Consider the following 19,774-nt stretch of genomic DNA (forward strand, 5'->3'; position numbering starts at 1 on the left):
ACCTCTTCAGCCTTTCCTCATAGGGGAGCTGTTCCATTCCCTTTATCATTTTGGGTACCTTCTCCATCGCAACTATATCTTTTTTGAGATGCGGCGACCAGAAAGGAAGGTACCATTCAGAGCGACAACCCGGACTCCGAAATCCGCAGGAGCGGTTCCCTGCAGGAGAACACTTGAAGCTCAGATATTTGCCTGGCCGAACAGATATCCAGGCGGAAAACAGCCTTAAGCGTTAAGTCCTTTAACGTAGCTCGTCTGAGAGGTTCAAAAGGAAGACCACAAAATCCACGGAGAACCAGATTCAAACTCTAAGAAGGACACACTGGACGAACAGGAGGGTTTAGATGCTTGGCACCCTTCAGAAAACGTGCCACATCAGGATGGGCAGCAAGGAATGTTCCATCAACTTTCCCCTTTAAACAGCCCAGAGCCTCAACTTGAACCCAGAGCGAGCTGTACGACAACCCTTTCTTCAATCCTTCCTGTAAGAAGGCGAGAATATGCACAATAGTGGCTCGCCGCAGGGAAACCTTCAACCCGCTACACCATGAATCGAAAACCTTCCAAACCCGAACATAAGTGAGGGTGGAGATGGGTGCCGGTAGGAGGGTGGAGATGACTGAATCCGGGTAAACCTTCTCTCTCAATTGTCTCCTTTCATAAGCCAAGCCACTAGACAAAAACGAGCCGCCCGACTGAAAAATACTGGACCCTGCCGAAGTAGATTCGGGAGGTGACCGAGACGTATAGGGCTGTCCACTGCCAAGTTGATCATGGCCACCATTCCAGAGCTACGAGAATGACGACCTATCCTGGGTGGGCCTCTATGCTTCTTAGGATTTTGCCCACTAATGGCCAGGGGGAAAAAACAGAGCAGAATGTTGTGGGGCCACAGAAGGACCAGGGCATCCATTCCTTTCCCCCGTGCTCCCTTCTGCGACGGAAGAAACGAGCCGCCTTCGCGTCCCGCCGAGTTGCCATCAAGTCCAGACGGGGTACTCCCCACTGGCGAGTCAAGAGCTGCATCACATTGCCGGACAGTTCCCACTCTCCGGGGTCTAATTGTTGGCAACCGAGAAAATCCACCTGCACGTCATCCACGCCGGCTATGTATGAAGCTGCCAATCGGGCCAGATTGCATTCTGACAGCTTGTCCACCTCCCTGGCTACCGCCTGACTTCTTGTTCCCCCTTGGCGATTGATATACGCCACCGTCGTCGCGTTGTCTGACAGAAGCCGGACTGCCTGATGCCGGATGAGAGGGAGAAAACCGCGCAGAGCCAGACGGACCGCTCTCGTTTCCAATCGATTTATGGACCACTTTGCCTCCTGACACGTCCACTGATCTTGTGCCGTGATTGGCAAACTGCCCCCCAACCGGAGAGGCTGGCATCCATCGTCACAATCACCCACTCAGGGTCTTCGAGGTCTACTCTGCGGTACAAATGTTCTGGCTCTGGTGGGGTCCATGAGTGGTACGGGTAACTGGAACTCCTGACATGAGATCCCAGTGGGAAAATAACGCCCTACTCACCAGGTTGAGAAACAATCTTCAAGCAGAAAAGGCTCTCAGGGTATGAACCAGAGCCGTGTCTACTACCAAGGGGGTGTGGAACCCTTTGGGAGGACTCTTACTCCTGTGCAAAAAAATTTTTTTTTTTTTTTGCTATTCTTTTTAAACTAATTGATCTAGCCAGAGGCAAATAAACCCTCCCCCCAAGGATCAGACCGCAGGTTCTTCCACCTTCAACTGCTGGAGACAGAAATACTGAAGGATCGCAGGTGGCACACCAGGCTACGAGGGGGTGCCTTTCAGCTTTTTCTCTGTCTCCCATCTGCTGGGAGGTATAACCCAGCGGTCTGGACTGATTCAGGTATGTACAGGGAACTGACTAACTTTAAAGATAGCTGCATATCTGGTTAACTAGCCGAGCCACATAGCAGCTGAAACGGATCACAATAATTCTGATGAATTTGGACTCACAGAAAGCCCGAGGAGTACAAGTGAATTGCAACAGTTGGGAAGTATCTCAAATTGCATGCATGCTGAGGTTTGCACAAACCTATTGGAAGATCTGCCTCCAGGTCCTGCTCTGTGTCCCCCCTGGCAAGCTGCCTCAGGTCTGGATCTACCTCCTGAACTGCATTTGAACGCAGGGCATAATGGTTGAGCTCTTCTTCCCAGCTGTGTGGTGTAGACACTGCTTCTGACTCAAGATCGCCACTGTATGTGCTGCCTTGGTCTGAGAACCGAGGAAATAAGACTTCACATTCTTATCAGAGGAAAAGAGAATATCCACCATACACTGCACAGAGGTAGAGATGCATTAAAAAAGGTTAAATTCAAAATTACAGGGAGACAAATGTGTTTACTGAACAAATTTTTTCCCAAAAGGGCTGTTACCACATTATTTTCATTTTGCTGACAGGCAAGAGATGTCTGAGGCCCTGAATACTATATTTATTTATTTATTTTTTAATTCTTATATACCGACATTCCTGTAAAGAATACAGATCACACCGGTTTACATTGAAACAGAACCTTCGCTGGGAGGCGATACATTAAACATTAGCGCATTATAACATTCAAACGTTTGGAAAAAAAACAAGGAACAATTACAAACCGAAAGTAGCTTCAACGCAGTGTTAATAAAAAATACATTATAACAAAACAGGATGGTTAAGTTACTTGGAATAGGGGAAAAGAAGGAGGGAAAGGATGGCAAGGGGGTGGGAGGGAGGGAGGGGGCAAGAAGGGGTGAGGGGCAGAGCCTACGGAAGAAAACTATAGGAGGGAGAAACCCAGATGAGTCTTGGGAGGGCTGTGTAGAGAGATCGGTGTGCCCGCCCATTAACCGCTGGCCTTAGACCTTAGTCCATGTTCTAAGAACGGCGTCAGAGAGAACTTGGGTTTTCGGGGAAAGCTTGACTGAAAAGCTAAGTTTTTAAATCTTTCTTGAAAGTTTGGAGACAATGTTCTTGACTGAGGTCTGGTGGGAGAGTATTCCATAGAGTCGGCCCTGCTGTAGATAACGCTCGCTTACTTGGAGAAGATTTAGCAGGGGGGGCATACAGAGAGCCTTTGTAAGCTCTTCTGACTGGTCTTTCAGAGGTGTGTGGACGGAATTGATTACTGAGCTTGAGAGGGGCGATGTTATGGATCATCATGAGAACTTTGAACGAGATCCTGGATTTGATGGGAAGCCAGTGAAGTGACTGCAGTATGGGAGAGATATGATCTCTATAGCAATGAGTGTGAAGTAAAACTTCTCAGACATCTCTTGCCTGTCAGCAAAATGAAAATAATGTGGTAACAGCCCTTTTGGGAAAAAAATGGTATATATATATACATACACATACATACACACATATATCTATCTATATCTATCTATATCTATACTTGGTGCTTGAATTTTTCCCCAAAAATGCACAAATATGAAGATGATAAAAAGAAATGTATTCGAATGTTATCCATGTTAAAATAAGTGAGCACTATGTTACAGTCAATTTAAAACAATCAAATATAGTACAATGTATTATAGCATATTTATATTTTAACAAATATATCTAGGATACAACCTGCTACAAGCTCAAACTGAGGGCAAAAAAAATATTACACAATAGAAACAGTTATTTAACAGTCTGTTGTCAGAATGAAGATTTGACAATCAGTGTATGTGTACAAAACCACTTTACATGGCAATGTATTACATAAAGCACATTTAAACAATAGATTGTATGGCCACAAAATTTTTACAAACATACTACCATTCATACACAGAAAGATGAAACCATGGCATGTGATGACCCAGGTTAACAGGTAACAAGGCCCTTGTTCCTCTGGTCAAGGCTTCCTCAGGGGGAAGAAGCTATTTCATATGTTGCCCTTGAAAGGAAAATTAGTTCTTACCTGTTAAATTTTCGTTCCTGTAGTACCACAGATCAGTCCAGACCGTGGGTTGAGCCTCCTTTCCAGCAGGTGGAGACAGACCAAAACTGAAAGGGTGTCCTATATGAGGACAGAGCCTACCCTGCAGCCCTTCAGTATAACCACTGTCAAAGCAGAAAACAACAAAACCAGAATAGGATCAAGCAAGTAATCAAAAAGCTCAATTGAGTAACTCCAGAACAATGTAAAAAACATGGTATGACTAACCGCTCTGGCATGTACTTGGTGCTTGAACAACCAAGACATCCGGTGCAATTGCCCAATGTTCTTGCAAAAAAAAATAAAAATGAAGTATCAAGGTCTGCGAATCTGCAATAACAAGCTTAGAGTGGACAGTAAGAAAAAGACACAGGGAAGGGTGTCTGGACTGATCCGTGGTACTACAGGAATGAAAATTAACAGGTAAGAATGAATTTTCCTTTCCCTGTACGTATCCGGATCAGTCCAGACCATGGGATGTACCAAAGCTTCCCTATCCCAGGTGGGACCAAGACAGTCCTGCTCGAAGCACTTGCCGCCCAAAAGAACCAAAAACCAGTGCTTGCATAACCAGACGGTAGTAGCGAGCAAAAGTATGCAGGGATGTCCATGTGGCGGCCCTGCAAATCTCTTGCGGAGAAACCGATTGACTCTCTGCCCAGGAAGTGGCTTGAGAACGCAGCGAATGAGCCTTTAGGCCCTCCGGAACCGCCCAACCTTGGCAGAGATAGGCAGAGGAAATCGCCTCCTTCAACCACCGCGCAATAGTAGTCTTAGAAGCTGGTTTTCTCCGATTGGGACTACTCCAGAGGACAAAAAGTTGGTCTGAGACCCGAAAGTCATTGGTGACCTGGAGATACCGGAGTAGAACTCGTTTGACATCAAGTTTACGAAGATCGCCTCCAGCGGTACCTGCAATCTCCTCTGGGGAGAACGCTGGAAGCTCCGCCGACTGGTTGACATGGAAGGTAGAGACAACCTTCGGCAAGAAAGAAGGCACCGCCTTGAGAGAAACACCTGAATCGGAGAAACGCAAAAACGGTTCCAGACAGGACAATGATTGGATCTTGGAAACCCGCCGAGTGGAGGAGATAGAAACAAGAAAAAATGTTTGAGCGTGAGGTCCTTTACTGTAGCCCGATGGAGAGATTCTAACGGGGCAGCACAGAGGACCCGGAGGACCAGATTAAGACTCCACGACGGGCAAGTAATGTGAGCGGGCGGTCGCAGGTGCTTGACTTCCTTCAGGAACTGAACCACGTCCGGGTGGCCCGCTAGGGGATGACCCTCGACCCGTCCAAGGAGAGAGCCAAGAGCGGAAACTTGCATCTGCAAGGAACTGAAGGAAAGGCCCTTGGAGAGACCCTTTTGTAGAAAAGAAAGAACCAACGAGACTGGGGCGGAGCATGCCGAGACACCCCACTCCTCACAGACAGTCTCAAAGACCTTCCAAACGCACACGTATGCTAAAGAAGTAGACTGCTTCCGGGCTCGCAGCAAAGTGGAGATAACCTCCTCCTTATAGCCCTTACGCCTCAGGAGTCTCCGTTCAAAAGCCAGGCCGCTAGACAAAAGTGATAAGCTTGGTCGAAAAATATGGACCCCTGCCGAAGTAGACAAGGAAGATGGCCTAGCCGGAGGGGTCCGTCCGTCGCCAGGTTGACTAGATCCGCGAACCATAGTCTGCAAGGCCATTCGGGTGCTACCAGAGCCACAGATCCTCGGTGTAGTTCCACCAGAACAGAAGGACGTCCGTGGGCCAAGGGAGAGCCCGAGCATCCACGCCCTCCGAGCCGTGCTCTCTCCAGCGGCTGAAGAACCGATTGGCCTTGGTATTGCGCAAGGTCGCCATGAGGTCCAGGTGAGGGGGACCCCACCTGACGATCCGATCCATGGCTTCTTCCGAGAGTTCCCACTCTCCCAGATCGAGCGATTGACGACTGAGAAAAATCGGCCTGAACATTCTCCTTGCCCGCGATGTGGGAGGCCGCCAGGCAATCCAGATGTCGTTCCGCCCAGTCGAAGATATGGCTGGCTTCTAGGGCCACCAGGCGACTGCGAGTGCCCCCCCTGACAGTTGATGTAAGCCACGGTGGTGGAGTCGTCGGAAAGAACCCTCACCGCTTTACCGCATATTAGGGGCAGAAACTTCTGCAGAGCCAGACGCACAGGCCGGGCCTCCAACCGATTGATGTGCCAGCGAGTCTGAACTGGCGACCAGATCCTCTGAGTGGACTGGGACAGGCAGACCGCACCCCAGCTCGAGAAACTGGCGTCCATGGTTACTATTGTCCACTGTGGGGATTGGAGGGGCATTCCCCGGAGAAGTTGAGGAAGCGAGAGCCACCACTGCAAGGCTGCGACAGCAGAGTCCAAAAGAGGGAGGACTATGTGGAACTGTTCCGACACCGGCTGCCAACGGGATAGTAAAGCTTTCTGTAACTGTCTCATATGAGCAAAGGAATATGGAAGTATGCCTCTGTCAAATTGAGCGAGGCAAGGAACTCTCCGGGGCAAACCGCCACGATGATCGCTCGCAAGGTTTCCATGTGAAAAAGTGGGATCTTGAGGGCCCGTTTGACCCCCTTGAGGTCTAAGATCGGCTGAAAATCCCCGTCCTTCTTGGGAACCACCAAGTAAATAGAATACTGGCCTGCGCCGAGCTCCTCTTTCGGAATCGGGACAACTGCGCCCAGACTCAGTAGTCAGATGAGGATTTGCTCTACCGCTTCCGACGACCGCATGGGGAGAATACGAAGAGATCCGGTAGGCCGTGAACAAATTTGAAGGTGTAACAGTCTCGGACAATGTCGAGGACCCACTGGTCAGACGTAATTTTCACCTACTCCTCGAAGAACAGGGAGAGGCCACCGCCCAGAAAGGGGACCGAGGAATGGGTCAACTGAACTTCACTGTGTGGCAGGCTTTGGGGTGGGGCGCTGAGACTGGCCCTCGCGAAAGGAGTGACGCCCACGAAAGGGCTGAGACCAAGATTGAGAACGAGAAGAATAACCCCTAGAGGAGCCAAGTAGTCCGCGGGGCGTATACCTCCTCTGTCCCCGGAAGGGAGGACGGGAGGGCGTAAAGGATCGAGATTGTTTCGGATGGTCCTCCGGAAGCTTATGAACCTTATTTTACCCCAAGGAGTCAATAAGCTTCTCAAGGTCCTCTCCAAAAAGCAAATTACCTTTGAAAGGCAATGCGCCTAGCCGTGCCTTGGAGGACGGGTTGGCCGACCAATTGCGCAGCCAGAGGAGCTGTTTAGCTGATACCGCCGAGACCATCGCCTTCGCCTGGACGTAGGTCGTAAAGTGCATCAGCCCCATATGCGATGAAGGCTTCCAGAAGTTCAGTCTGCTCCGCCTCTGCAGACGGGAGGTCCTGGGTGCCGAGTAATTGTTGAACCCAACTGAGACCTGCCCGCTGCATGAGACTGCTGCAGATAGTCGCTCGGACCCCCAGGGCCAGGACATCAAATATACGTTTCAGATGGGCCTCGAGCTTACGGTCCTGTCCGTCCTTCAGAGTCGTCAATCCCACCACAGGGATAGTGGTGTGCTTGGTGACCGCCGAGAATGAGGAGTCCACGGTGGGGATCTTCAACATGTTTAAGCATTCCTCCGGGAGGGGGTAGAGCTTATCCATAGCCCGCCCCAGGAGCCTCCAATTCACGCAAGAGCAGCAAATTGTGCATAGGATAAAAGGGAAAACGTTATAGAAGAGTTTTTAAATAAATAAAAAATCATGAGGATCTGTGATTGACAAGGTATTCAGATACTGGCGAAAATCGGACGTCGCCATGACAGAGTGAAAAGGAAGAAGAATGGAATGATGGCGGCGGGCATCAATGGCCAGCAGGTACCGAGGCACTGCCACCACGGGGAGAACTGACTGAAAAAAAAAAACTGACCCAAATGCCGAAAACCCTGACTGGGAACACTACAGGGAAGCACCGTGAGGGACAAGGCGATGGACCTGAAGCACATAAATGCAAAAAAATACTGCAAAAAATGAGGTTTTCCATATGGCAAAAGCCAAGGTTTGTTTTTTTTTTTTTTTTTTAAGAGCTCATTCAACCCACGAGGCTCACAGCTCCGTGGGGGGGGAAAAAAAAAAAAAAAAAAAAGACTAAAGAGGGACCCCGCAGACGCGTGGTATAGGGCATTCTCAGTATGTCTAGTCAAAGTTTGATATACGTTTTCCGCATTGGGCTCCATCTGTCACCCATGTGTGAGGACTACCATTCAGCTTGTCCTCAGCAAACTCTATATATATCTTTCTCTTTATATAGATATATAGAAGAATATACCTGGTCCTAAATACATCCAAAACTGAACTCCTGGTTATCTCCCCCAGTGATAACTACCCCTTCACCAATAATGCAATAATCCCACTAGCAAGCCATGTCAGAGACCTTGGGGCCACCCTTGACTCAAGAATGAATTTCAAAAAATTCATTAACGCTACAACCAAAGAATGCTTCTTCAAGCTACAGGTCCTGAAGCAACTTATAGAAACATAGAAATGACGGCAGAAGAAGACCAAATGGCCCATCCAGTCTGCCCAGCATGCTTCCCTCATTTTTTCTCTCATACTTATCTGTTTCTCTTAGCTCTTGGTTCTATTTCCCTTCCACCCCCACCATTAATGTAGAGAGCGGTGATGGAGCTGCATCCAAGTGAAATATCTAGCTTGATTAGTTAGAGGTAGTAGGGGTAGTAACCGCCGCAATAAGCAAGCTACACCCATGCTTATTTGTTTTTACCCAGATTATGTTATACAGCCCTTATTGGTTGTTTATCTTCTCCCCTGCCGTTGAAGCAGGGAGCTATGCTGGATATGCGTGAGGTATCAGTTTTTTTCTTCTCCCCTGCCGTTGAAGCAGAGAGCTATGCTGGATATGCATCGAAAGTGAAGTATCAGGCACATTTGGTTTGGGGCAACTAAGACCGCTCTTACACTTCCAGGATTTCCGTTCTGTGCTTCAAGCAATACTGTTTTCAAAGATCGACTATTGTAACGCTCTACTACTTGGTCTCCCCGCTTCTTCGACCAAACCTCTACAGATGCTGCAAAACGCAGCGGCCAGGATCCTTACAAACACACGGCGCAAGGACCATATCACTCCAATCCTAAAAATCTTACACTGGCTTCCCATTCAATATAGAATACTTTTCAAAGCTCTCACTATCATCCACAAATCTGTCTACCAACAATCCACTCTCCAACTCACCTTCTCTCTTGAACTTCATACTTCCGCAAGGCCAATAAGAACTGCCTACAAAAGTTCGCTCAAGGCCCCTCCCAACAAATCATCAGTCCACAACTCTATTCACAAGCGAGCACTTTCGACAGCAGGTCCGCTACATTGGAATTCGCTTCCTCAAGACTTACGCCAGGAACAATGCCATCTAACATTCAGAAAAAAACTTAAAACCTGGCTGTTCGCACAAGCCTACCGTTGAAGGAACCCCTTTCGACCAACACTGTCTCTCACCCTTCAACCTCTCCCTCTTCCCTCCCCCCTACTCACCTCCCCCCCACTCCTCCCACCGGACATACCATGTTAATAACCGCTGAGGATAAATCTCTGTTTATGTATTACTAATTTATTGTTTTTGTTGATTATATTTATCACTCCTTATTGTTATAGTTTAATTCTGCCCTATCTTCCATCTTCCAAGTTTTTACACTCCCTGTTTTAAATGTAACTTTTCATTTCTACCTAGATGTTAATTGGTTTCCCCCTGTTCCATTGTAAACCGATATGATAAGACCTGGTCTTGAGTATCAGTATAGTAAAAGAAGTTAAATAAATAAATAAATAAAGAAAAAATTCCAAAAGAATGAGAAAAAGGGCATTAATGTTCAATGTGTATAAATAAAATCAAAACTTTATTAAAAAACTTTCTCTAAAAATAAATATATGCATGCTCCTTTTCATTTTGCATGAGCCACTAACCCCCATGAGATAGCGTCTTCTCCTTCTCCTCATCTTCTGCAATCATTTCTGCCATCTGGAGAAGATCTGCCTCCAAGGGATCAGTAGGAATCTTTTCCTTGATGTCCTGGATAGTCTCAATGATCTTATCAGCGCTGTCTAGGGTAGTAGGAATCAGCATAGGAACTGGCAACTAAAACCAGATGCAATGACAAGTCAAACCTTCTGAATGTGCACATTTGCAAACATTTTCTGAGTTCCCACTACATATATGCATTAAAAGCAAGATTTTGATTTTAGAAGGCACAAAGATGTGGTTAAGCATGACTTATTAATGCAGTGTCACCTCTAAACATTTTTCTTTAGATATAACTGTCAAAAGCAATGTAACTTACAGGGATTGGAACCCCAAGTGGAACAGGTGCATACTGAGTGTAGAGATGCAAAGGCACTGGCACAAAGACTGGCACAGGGATAGGCACCACTAAGACCTGGGGTACAGCCGCTGTTTCCGGCACCACTTCCTCTTCCTCCTCTGTGTAAAAAATATAGTGGTTTAGTACATGCTAGAGACATGTGTAGCACCAATAACTGTAAGACAGGATTATCTGTAAATTTATCTCAGTCAAAAATGCAAGTCTAGTTATATTTTTTGTTGTTAAAGAGCAGAACAAGATTTTTTTTAAATAAATTCAAATTACAGACGTCTTGGAAAGGTTTTGTTTCACCTAATTTTATGTTACATTATTGGTCTGCATGATTAGTGCACATATGGGCCGATTCAGTAAAGTCCGCGGGAGAGCGGACGAACACCCACTCTCCCGGCGCGTGCACAAGCCACTCGCCTGTGCGCGCGATTCTGTATTTAAATTAGGTGGTGCGGTAGAAACGAGCAAAAGGAGGCGCTAGGGACACTAGCACGTCCCTAGCGCCTCCTTTTGACCTGGAGCGGTGGCTGTCAGCGGGTTTGACAGCCACCGCTCAATTTTGCTGGCGTCGGTTCTCAAGCCCACTGACAGCCACGGGCTCGGAAACCGGACGCCGGCAAAACTGAGCATCCAGTTTTTGGCCCGACATCCGCCAGCCCATTTAAAATTTTTTTTTACTCTTCGGGACCTCAGACTTAATATCGCCATGATAAACCGAGATGATATGTAATATTTTTACATGAATCCCGGTATATAAAAATGTTAAATAAAGTTGGAGGGTGCACAGAAAAGAAGTTTTTACTGCTTTTCTGTGCACTTTCCCGGTGCCGGCAGATATTAGCGCCTCCCTTTGGGTAGGCGCTAATTTCTTAAAGTAAAATGTGCGGCTTGCTGCACATTTTACTTTCTGTATCACGTGGGCATACCTAATAGGGCCATCAACATGAATTTGCATGTAGAGGGCGCTATTAGGTTTGGCGGGTTGGACGCGCATTTTCCGCCCCTTACTGAATAAGGGGTAAGAGAAAACGCGCCTCTGCCTCTGACATCCGTTTCCCCCCATCTCTCCTTTCATCCCTCGTAACTAAAAATAAGCTTTTGACTGTTTAGTGCGGAAACTAAGAGGGGGCATTAAGAAGGCACAAACCCACCTGTCTGACACTCCTTGCTCTGAGTATGAGGTTTACAGGAGGTGGCCTTGGTCTGTGTGATTGGTTTGCACAGCAATGCCTTGTTCTTTAGAAGCCTGGGAGGTAGTGAAGGGGGCAGCTTTAGAGCATCTGTCTGGGTGCTAGCCTGATAGGAAGGAGAGAGATTACAAAACAGTAAAGGGTATCACACTCAGCAGTTGTCTTACCCATCCCATGACTAATAAATCAATCTTACAAAGGAATGAAAGTCCTTTGCAGGCATTTTCTTGACCAGAAACACATACAAAATTAACAATACAATGAAAAAGGGTCAGACCTTTAAAAACATGCTTCATTACTGTGCATACCATTTTAACTTGACTGTTAGTACCAAACAACTAAAAATTACATTTGCAGATGAACACAAAAGAAAATCTGCAAACTCCCTGAGCTGCTGTTCCAGAAGAGTTATTTAAAAAAGAAAAGTGACAAGTTTAAGGGAATACATAGAAATGAAGCATCTAGATCTAGTGCACGAGAAGACTAAGATGAAATATGGAAGATTTTAGCTGCCAGTGCTGTCAAATCTGTTTTCACTAAGGCTAAATGGGTACCAATCATTACTGTCTCACATGCCTGAAAAGATTCAATGTCTTGTTGGTTGAAAATTTATCAACCAACAAGAAATTTAAGATCCCAGGACAGAGGGTTGCTCAAAATACCATCAATCAAGGCAGCATGATCATCACTTATAAGATGGTGGGTGCTGCTATAGAAAACGCACAATCTGCACCACTTTACCAGAAGTGTTGCAGGTGATGGGATGGACAAAAATGTTTAAACCACTCTTGAAATTGTTCGGCTAAGGAATAACTGGGATCTCTTTAAGGAACAGAAAGGCAGAATAGTCCTAATACATATCTATTTATTTTGTTGTATTTTTATTGTAATTGGTTTTTTTTATGTATGTTGATATATAAATTGCTAGGGCTTTGGCATTAGCGCTTACATTTTAACAAGCAAAAAAAACTGAAGAAATTACTTACCTGATAATTTTGTTTTACTTAGTGTAGACAGAGGGACTCAGGACCAATGGGTTTATGCTCCCCTGCCAGCAGATGGAGATGTCACCCTAGATACATCCCCTGCAGTGACCTCAGCCCTTCAGTATTCTCTTCAAAAGCCACTGTGGACATACTTTTGAAAAACTTGATTAAAAGCAGATAACCGTAACTGTACTTAACCGAACACTGAACCTCAGTTAGATTATAGATGCCCTGATCTAGGGACTGGATGACGGTTTACCTGTAATCGCTTGGAATCTATATCCACTCCACGAGCGAATCCTCTGCACCCTTCTTGGGCAGCTGGGGGTGGGATGTTGAGTCCATCTGTCTACACTAAGGAAAACGAAATTATCAGGTAAATAATTTCTCCATTTCCTAGCATATAGCCAGATGGACTCAGGACCAATGGGATGTACAAAAGCTACTCCCCCTATCAGGGGTGGGAGCCTGCCTGCAGTCCATTAATACCACCCTTGCAAAGGCTGGGTCTTCTCAGGCCTGTATGTCCAGGCGACAGAACCTGGAGAAGGTAAGGAGGACCACGTCGCCGCTTGGCAAATATAGACAGGAGACAGCAGTCTAACTTCCGCCCATGAGACTGCCTGAGCCCTGGTGGAATAAGCTTTAACCTGTGCTTATCTAGGTAAGGCAATGAAATGGACTGATTCAAATGAAACTCCGAGACTACCTTGGGCAAGAAGGATGGAACAGTACAGAGCTGTAAAGCTCCTGGAGTAATCCGGAGGAACGGTTCCCGACAATGCCTGCAGTTCAGAGATGTGATGGGCCGAGCATACAGCCACTAGGAACACAGTTTTCAAGGTTAATAAATGTAAGGGAAGACTGCGCAGCGGCCGAATGGAGGGCCCTGCCAAAAATTCCAATACTAGACTAAGATTCCACAAGGGAACCGGCCACTGTAGGGGTGGCTGGAGGTGCTTCACCCCTTTCAGAAAATGGGCCACGTCCGGATGAGCCAACAGGGAGGTTCCATTCCCCTCACCCCTGAAACAGGAGAGAGCCGCTACCCGGACCTTCAAGGAGTCAAGGGCCAAACCTTTATTCAAGCCATCCTGCAAAAATTCCAGAATAGGTGGGATTTCGACCGCCCGAGGGGGGACATCGAGTTCCTCGTACCAGGCCTCAAATACTCTCCACATCCGCACATAAGCTAGGTACGTAGAGAACTTCCAGGTGCGGAGTAAAGTGGCAATTAATGCCGCAGAATATCCTCGCTTCATCAGGCAAGCCCTCTAAAGGGCCAGACCATAAGACAGAAGAGAGTCAGATCCTCGAGAAGGACCGGTCCCTGCTGTAGTAGGTCCCTGTGCGGTGCGAGGCACAGGGAACTCTCCACATGCCCGCATACCATGGACGCCTGAGAATCTGGAGCTACTAGTAGGACTAATCCCCTGAGGTGCTCGATTCTGCGAATGATCCTGCCCAGCAGGGACCACAGAGGGAAGGCATATAGCAACTCTTCTTCCAGCCAGGGCTGAACGAGAGCGTCGATCTCCAGGGACCACTGATCTCTTCTGCAACTGAAGAATTCGGAACCTTCGCGTTGAGAGATGCAGTCAGCAGGTCGATGGCGAGAGGCCCCAGTGATCTACTGACAGTTGAAAAGCTTCGGCCGACAATACCCACTCTCCTGGATCCAGACTCTCCCTGCCTAGAAAGTCTGCTCTGATGTTGTCCTTTCCTGCAATGTGTGAGGCTGAGATCAGCTGAGATGTATTTTTGCCCATTCAATAAGTAGGTCTCGTCTCCTGAGACACCAGTTGGTTCTTGGTTCCTCCCTGGTGGTTGATGTAGGCTACTGCTTTGTTGTCAGACATTATGCGGACCTCTTGACCCTGGAGTCTGTGGCTGATTTGCAAGCACACCAGCCTCACTGCTCAGACATCTAGGCAACTGATGTTCCAGAGGGCCTCTTCCTCCGTCCAAACGGCCCTGGGTTGTGAGTTCCTGACAGTGAGCTCCCCAGCCCCAGAGACTCATGTCTGTTGTAAGAACCAGCCAGTTCAAGGAGGTCAGGGACACCCCCCTGCAATCACAACTTGAGGTGAGAGCAGACCCCCCATCGGTAAGTGGAGCTGAATTGAAGAGTCTTGAGACTACGGGTTCCAACGTGACAGCAGCAAGTGTTGAAGTAAGCACATGTGTGCTCTCGCCCCGGGACTACTTCCAAGGTTGCCACCATCAAACCAAGAACTTGGAGGTGCATAGACTTAGAATCCTCTTAGGCCCTTAAATGGTATGGAACAGTTTATATGTGACCCCACGGCGAGACGGAAGGGCATTACTCATATACCGCGGTATTCTGAACAGTGCATTTAGTATGGCGGCTCTCTCTAGCCTCCCTGATTCTTGGAATACTGACCTTGATCTGGCTTTGACTAGCAGGGACTGGAAGGGTATTTGGATCTCTGCCTACCATTCTTCAATCTGTGCAAACCGGTTTCCCTAATATGCTGATTACTGCACTGAACTTATCGGATGCCAGTTTTTTTACTCAAAAATACATCCAGAAGCCAGTAATCTGTGCTGGAGGGGAAGCGGGGAAATTGGCACTTTTACACATATGGTGGGGTTGCCTAAGTATCCAGTTTTCTGGTCTCAGGTTACCCAACTATTAGCTGATATCTTAGGCTACTCAGATTTTATTGGGCCCAGCTTTGGGCTGGATCCTCCATGCCTGTAAAAAACAAGCTGTTGGTTGGGCAGCTTCTACAGGTTGCACGATTCACAATCACTACATTTTGGAAGACCTGTCCGAGCCTGGAATACTGGCATGCTCAAGTCCAAGACATAGCAGATATTGAGCGCCTACACTTTAACCAGAAGAATTCCCACTCTAAATTCCAGAGTATATGGGGACCCTACCTGATTTATTGAGAACACCTAAAGGATCATATTAGCTAATGGGCCTCTGTTTTTTTTTCTCTCTCTTGTTCCTCTTTCTCCCACATCTCCTTCTCTTGGCACCTCTAACATGTAGACCTCTTTTACAATTATACACTTAAGAAACCCTCTGTGCTAGAGAGTTCTCTTGTACACAGATGATATATGCTGTTATTTTATTAATGTTTTACTTTTGCCTTGGAAAAGCATTGCTTAAATAGTTTAAGAAAAAAAAAAAGGGAACTTGGAGACAGCTCCACACTGTCTGGCATTATGTTTTCATCAACTGATACACCTGGGACATCAACTTTCGTATCTGAGTGGTTGGGAGGAAGACCTTGGCCTGACAGGAGTCTAACCAGACTCCCAGATGCTCCAATGACTGGGAAGGCTTGAGACTGCTCTTTTCCAGGTTTACTACCCAACTGAGTTCCTGAAGCAAGGAGGTTATTCTGTTGGTCACCCAGAGACTTTCTTCCACGAACTTAGCCCAGATCAACCAGTCGTCCAAGTCTCTTCTCAACACTACTGCCATGACCACCATAATCTTGGAAAATGTTCTTGGGGTGGTGGCTAGGCCAAAGGGCAGTGCCCGGAACCAATAATGGCGACCCAGTACGGCAAAGTGTAGGAAGCGCTGGTGTTCTTGACAGATTGGAATATGTAAGCAGAACCTCCAGGGAGGTTATGAAATGAAAATTGGTGCTTTCCTGCTCATTTTTGTTCCTGAAATACCACAGATCAGTCCAGAAAAGTGGGTTGTGTATCCCTACCAGCAGGTGGAGTCAGAGAACATTCAGAATTTTGGGCACTGCTACCTAACAAGAATGCCACCTGTAGTCACTCAGTATTGACCTGTACCCAAGCCCATGCTGACAGAACTAAATAACGAAGGGTATCACCCAACCAAATTTCCGGGCTACCACTTTGTTGCTGGCAAAAAACAGACCGAACGACTGCTAAAAACTGCTCCATGAATCATGTCTGCAAAAAAAGAGCTTCAACAATAAAAAAAACAAAAAAAAACTTATGCAGATTCTGACCAAGACAGTCTTTTGGTATCTGAAGAAAGGGGTGGACCTCTGGACTGATCTGTGGTATTACAGGAACAAAAATTAGTAGGTAAGAACCAATTTTCATTTCCTGAACATACCCAGATCAGTCCAGAAAAGTGGGATGTACCCAAGCCATCCTACACTGGGCAGGAACCCGAAAGACCTGCACGAAGCACTCTCCCCCCGAAGGACGGTTCATCAGAAGCCTTAACGTCCAATCGGCAATGTTTCGTAAAAGTGTGAATAGAAGACCACACCGCCGCCCTACAGATGTCCTGAGGCGACAGTAACTGACACTCTGCCCAGGAGGTAGCCTGAGCCCTAGTGGAATGAGCTCCGAGACCCAAAGGCACCCGACACCCTCAGGCTATGTATGCCGCGCAAATGGCTTCCTTAATCCACAGAGATATGGTCGCATTTGACGCTTTGTCCCCCTTCTTTGGGCCACCAAAGAGAACGAACAAATGATCAGAACATCTGAAGTCATTGGTAACCTCCAGATAACACAATAAGGCGCGCCGCACATCCAAAAGATGAAGGTCTCTGTTCTGAGAAGACTCCCGGGACCAGTTAGGGAACTCCGGAAGCTCCACAGTTTGATTGACGTGAAAGGCTGAAACCACCTTAGGGATAAAAGATGGAACCGTACGTAACGATACCCAATCGTCGTACATCCGAAGAAAACGATGCTGACAAGACAGCGCCTGCAACTCAGATTCGACGGGCCGAGCAAATGGCCACCAAAAACACAGTTTTCAAAGTCAGATCTTTCAGGGAAACTCCATGAAGAGACTCGAAAGGAGCGCCACATAGAACTCGCAGGACTAAATTTAAACTCCAATCCGGACACACCAAACGGATGGGTGGGCGCAAATGTTTGACCCCCCTTAAGAAATCGAGCAATATCCAGATGCGCTGCCAGCGAACAGCCATCAAAGATTCCCCGCAAGGCACTTAGAGCTGCAACTTGTACATGAAGGGAATTGAACGCCAAGCACTTAGAGAGGCCCTGTTGCAGAAAGTCAAGCACCCGAGGAACATGCACCGCTAAAGGGTCGCAGGAACTCTGATGACACCACGTCTCAAAAAGCTTCCAAGCTCTCTCATAGGCCATCGAGGTGGCTGGACGTCTCGCCTGTAGGAAGGTGGAAATGACTTGTTCTGAATAACCTCTCAAGCGTAAAAGTCGCCTCTCAAAAGCCAAGCCGCGAGAGAAGCGATCCTCCCGATCAGAAAATATGGGCCCTTGACGAAGCAGATGCATTAGATGAGCCTCTAGAGCCAAGCGTACCAGATCCGCGAACCACGGACGACGTGGCCACTCCAGCGCCACCAGAATTACCCTTCCCGGGTGGCACTCTATGCGACGGAGAAGCCGACCTATGAAGGGCCAAGGCAGGAAGGCATACAGCAGAATCCCCATGGGCCAAGGAGAACGTATATGCCCACAGAGCCCTGTTCTCGGCGATGGCTGAAAAAACGAACTGTTTTTGCATTCGCCTGCGTTGCCATCAGATCCAGTTGAGGAGTTCCCCCATCTGGCGCAAATGAGATTCCACACCTCAAGAGATAGTTCCCGTTCCCCTAGGTCTAGTTGCTGATAGCTGAGATAATCGGCTTGCGCATTCTCTACTCCCGCGACATGGGATGCGGCAATGCCCTCGAGATGGCACTCCACCCAGGTGAACAGAAGACGTGCCTCCAGTGCTACGGCGGGACTTCGAGTCCCACCTTGCCTGTTGATGTACGCCACCCATTGTCGCAGTGTCCGGAGAAGACTCGCACCATTCTGCCCTGGATCCAGGGGAGAAAAGCCCGCAGGGCCAGACTTACAGCCCTGGTCTCCAGCCGGTTTATGGACTAGGATCTTTCCATCCCCAACCAGAGCCCTTGGGCGGACCTGTCTGCACACACTGCCCCCCAACCTGAGAGGCTGGCATCAGTGGAGATTATCAGCCAATTCGGAGTGTCCAAATCCACCCCCCGTTCCAGATTGTCCAATGACAGCCATCATGACAGACTGGCTCTGGATTCTGGAAGTAGAAGCATTGGTAGATGGAATTGCTCAGACATCGGGCTCCAGCGAGACAAAAGCGCACGCTATAAATGTCTTAAGTGAGCAAATGCCCAAGGAACCAAGTCCAAGGTTGAAGCCATGGAGCCCAGGACCTGAAGATGATGCCACACTGTGGGACTGTTCCTTCGAAGAAGGGAATGTATTTGTTCTTGCACTTCCCTATTCGGTCCGCCGCTAGAAACACTTTGCCCAGCAAAATCGAACTGTGCTCAGAGATAAATCAACTTTGAGTGGGTTCCAAGTGACTCTTCTGCACATTGATTACCCAACCTAGGGATCGCAATATGAACATCACCATGTGCACTGATCTCTCGCAGTCCTCCCGAGACTTCACGTGAATCAACCAGTTCAGGTACAGGTGGACCAAGATTCCCTCCTGACGAAGGAAGGCCGCCACCACCACCGTGCGAGGAGCTGTTGCGAGACCAAATGGGAGGGCTCGAAATTGGAAGTGTCGTCCCAAGACCTTGAACTGCAGAAACCTCTGGTGATTCAGCCGGATTGGAATGTATAAATACGCCTCCGTGAGGTCCAGAGAAGCGAGAAGCTCCCCTTTTTGAACCGCGGCCATACAAAAGCGAGAAACCCGAAGGCAATGGTTCACCTTCTGCAGATCGAGGATGGGCTGAAATGTGCCCTCCTTTTTGGGGACCACAAAGTACACAGAGTACCGACCTCGTCCCTGTTGAGCCTCCCAAACTGGGACAATAGCTTTGACCTTGAGAAGTCGTTGTACAGTCACCCGGACCGCCTCTCGCTTGACACTTGAGGCCACTCAGGACTCCACAAAAACCTCCCGGACCGGGCGAGAGAACTCCAGTGCATACCCGTCTTTGATCACTTCTAAGACCCAGCGGTCTGATGTAATTCTTGCCCATTCCGTGTAAAAGTTGGATAATCTGCCTCAGACAGCTTTGACGATGGAATGGGTGCTCGTGGCTTCATTGGGGGTTTTTATTACTTCCTGCACCAAGATGTCCCGAATCTCTTCCGGGCCAGCGACCCCTTGAAAGGACTGCTGGCGCCCCGAAGCAGATTTAGAAGCAAGAGGTGAGGAGTATCTACCCGCTCTGAAGTGGCGAGAGTCCCGAAACTTAGCTCGAGGAGGGAAGACTTTCTTAGAAGATCTTTATCTTCCGGCAACAGATTGCCCTTGGATTCGGCAAGCAGCTTTACTAGCTGATCCAACAGGAGCTTGCCCTTAAAGGGTAGATTATAAAGCTGGGACTTGGAGGACAAATCCT

At 47.8% G+C, this 19,774-nt stretch overlaps 1 protein-coding gene across 3 annotated transcripts in view; it reads right to left on the bottom strand.

The window, feature by feature from the left end:
• Positions 1-19,774, bottom strand: part of ZMYM4 (zinc finger MYM-type containing 4) — a 229,104-nt gene that overhangs the window by 42,361 nt on the left and 166,969 nt on the right. For all 3 annotated transcript variants that reach the window (XM_029571424.1, XM_029571423.1, XM_029571425.1), the window contains 4 exons: positions 11,449-11,593; positions 10,265-10,404; positions 9,891-10,062; positions 2,064-2,243 (listed from right to left, as the gene is read on the bottom strand). In XM_029571424.1, the coding sequence (XP_029427284.1) occupies positions 2,064-2,243; positions 9,891-10,062; positions 10,265-10,404; positions 11,449-11,593 (637 nt within the window). The remainder of the gene's footprint in view (positions 1-2,063; positions 2,244-9,890; positions 10,063-10,264; positions 10,405-11,448; positions 11,594-19,774) is intronic.

This window comes from Rhinatrema bivittatum, chromosome 11, assembly GCF_901001135.1.
Source record: "Rhinatrema bivittatum chromosome 11, aRhiBiv1.1, whole genome shotgun sequence".
Taxonomy (NCBI): Eukaryota; Metazoa; Chordata; class Amphibia; order Gymnophiona; family Rhinatrematidae; genus Rhinatrema; species Rhinatrema bivittatum.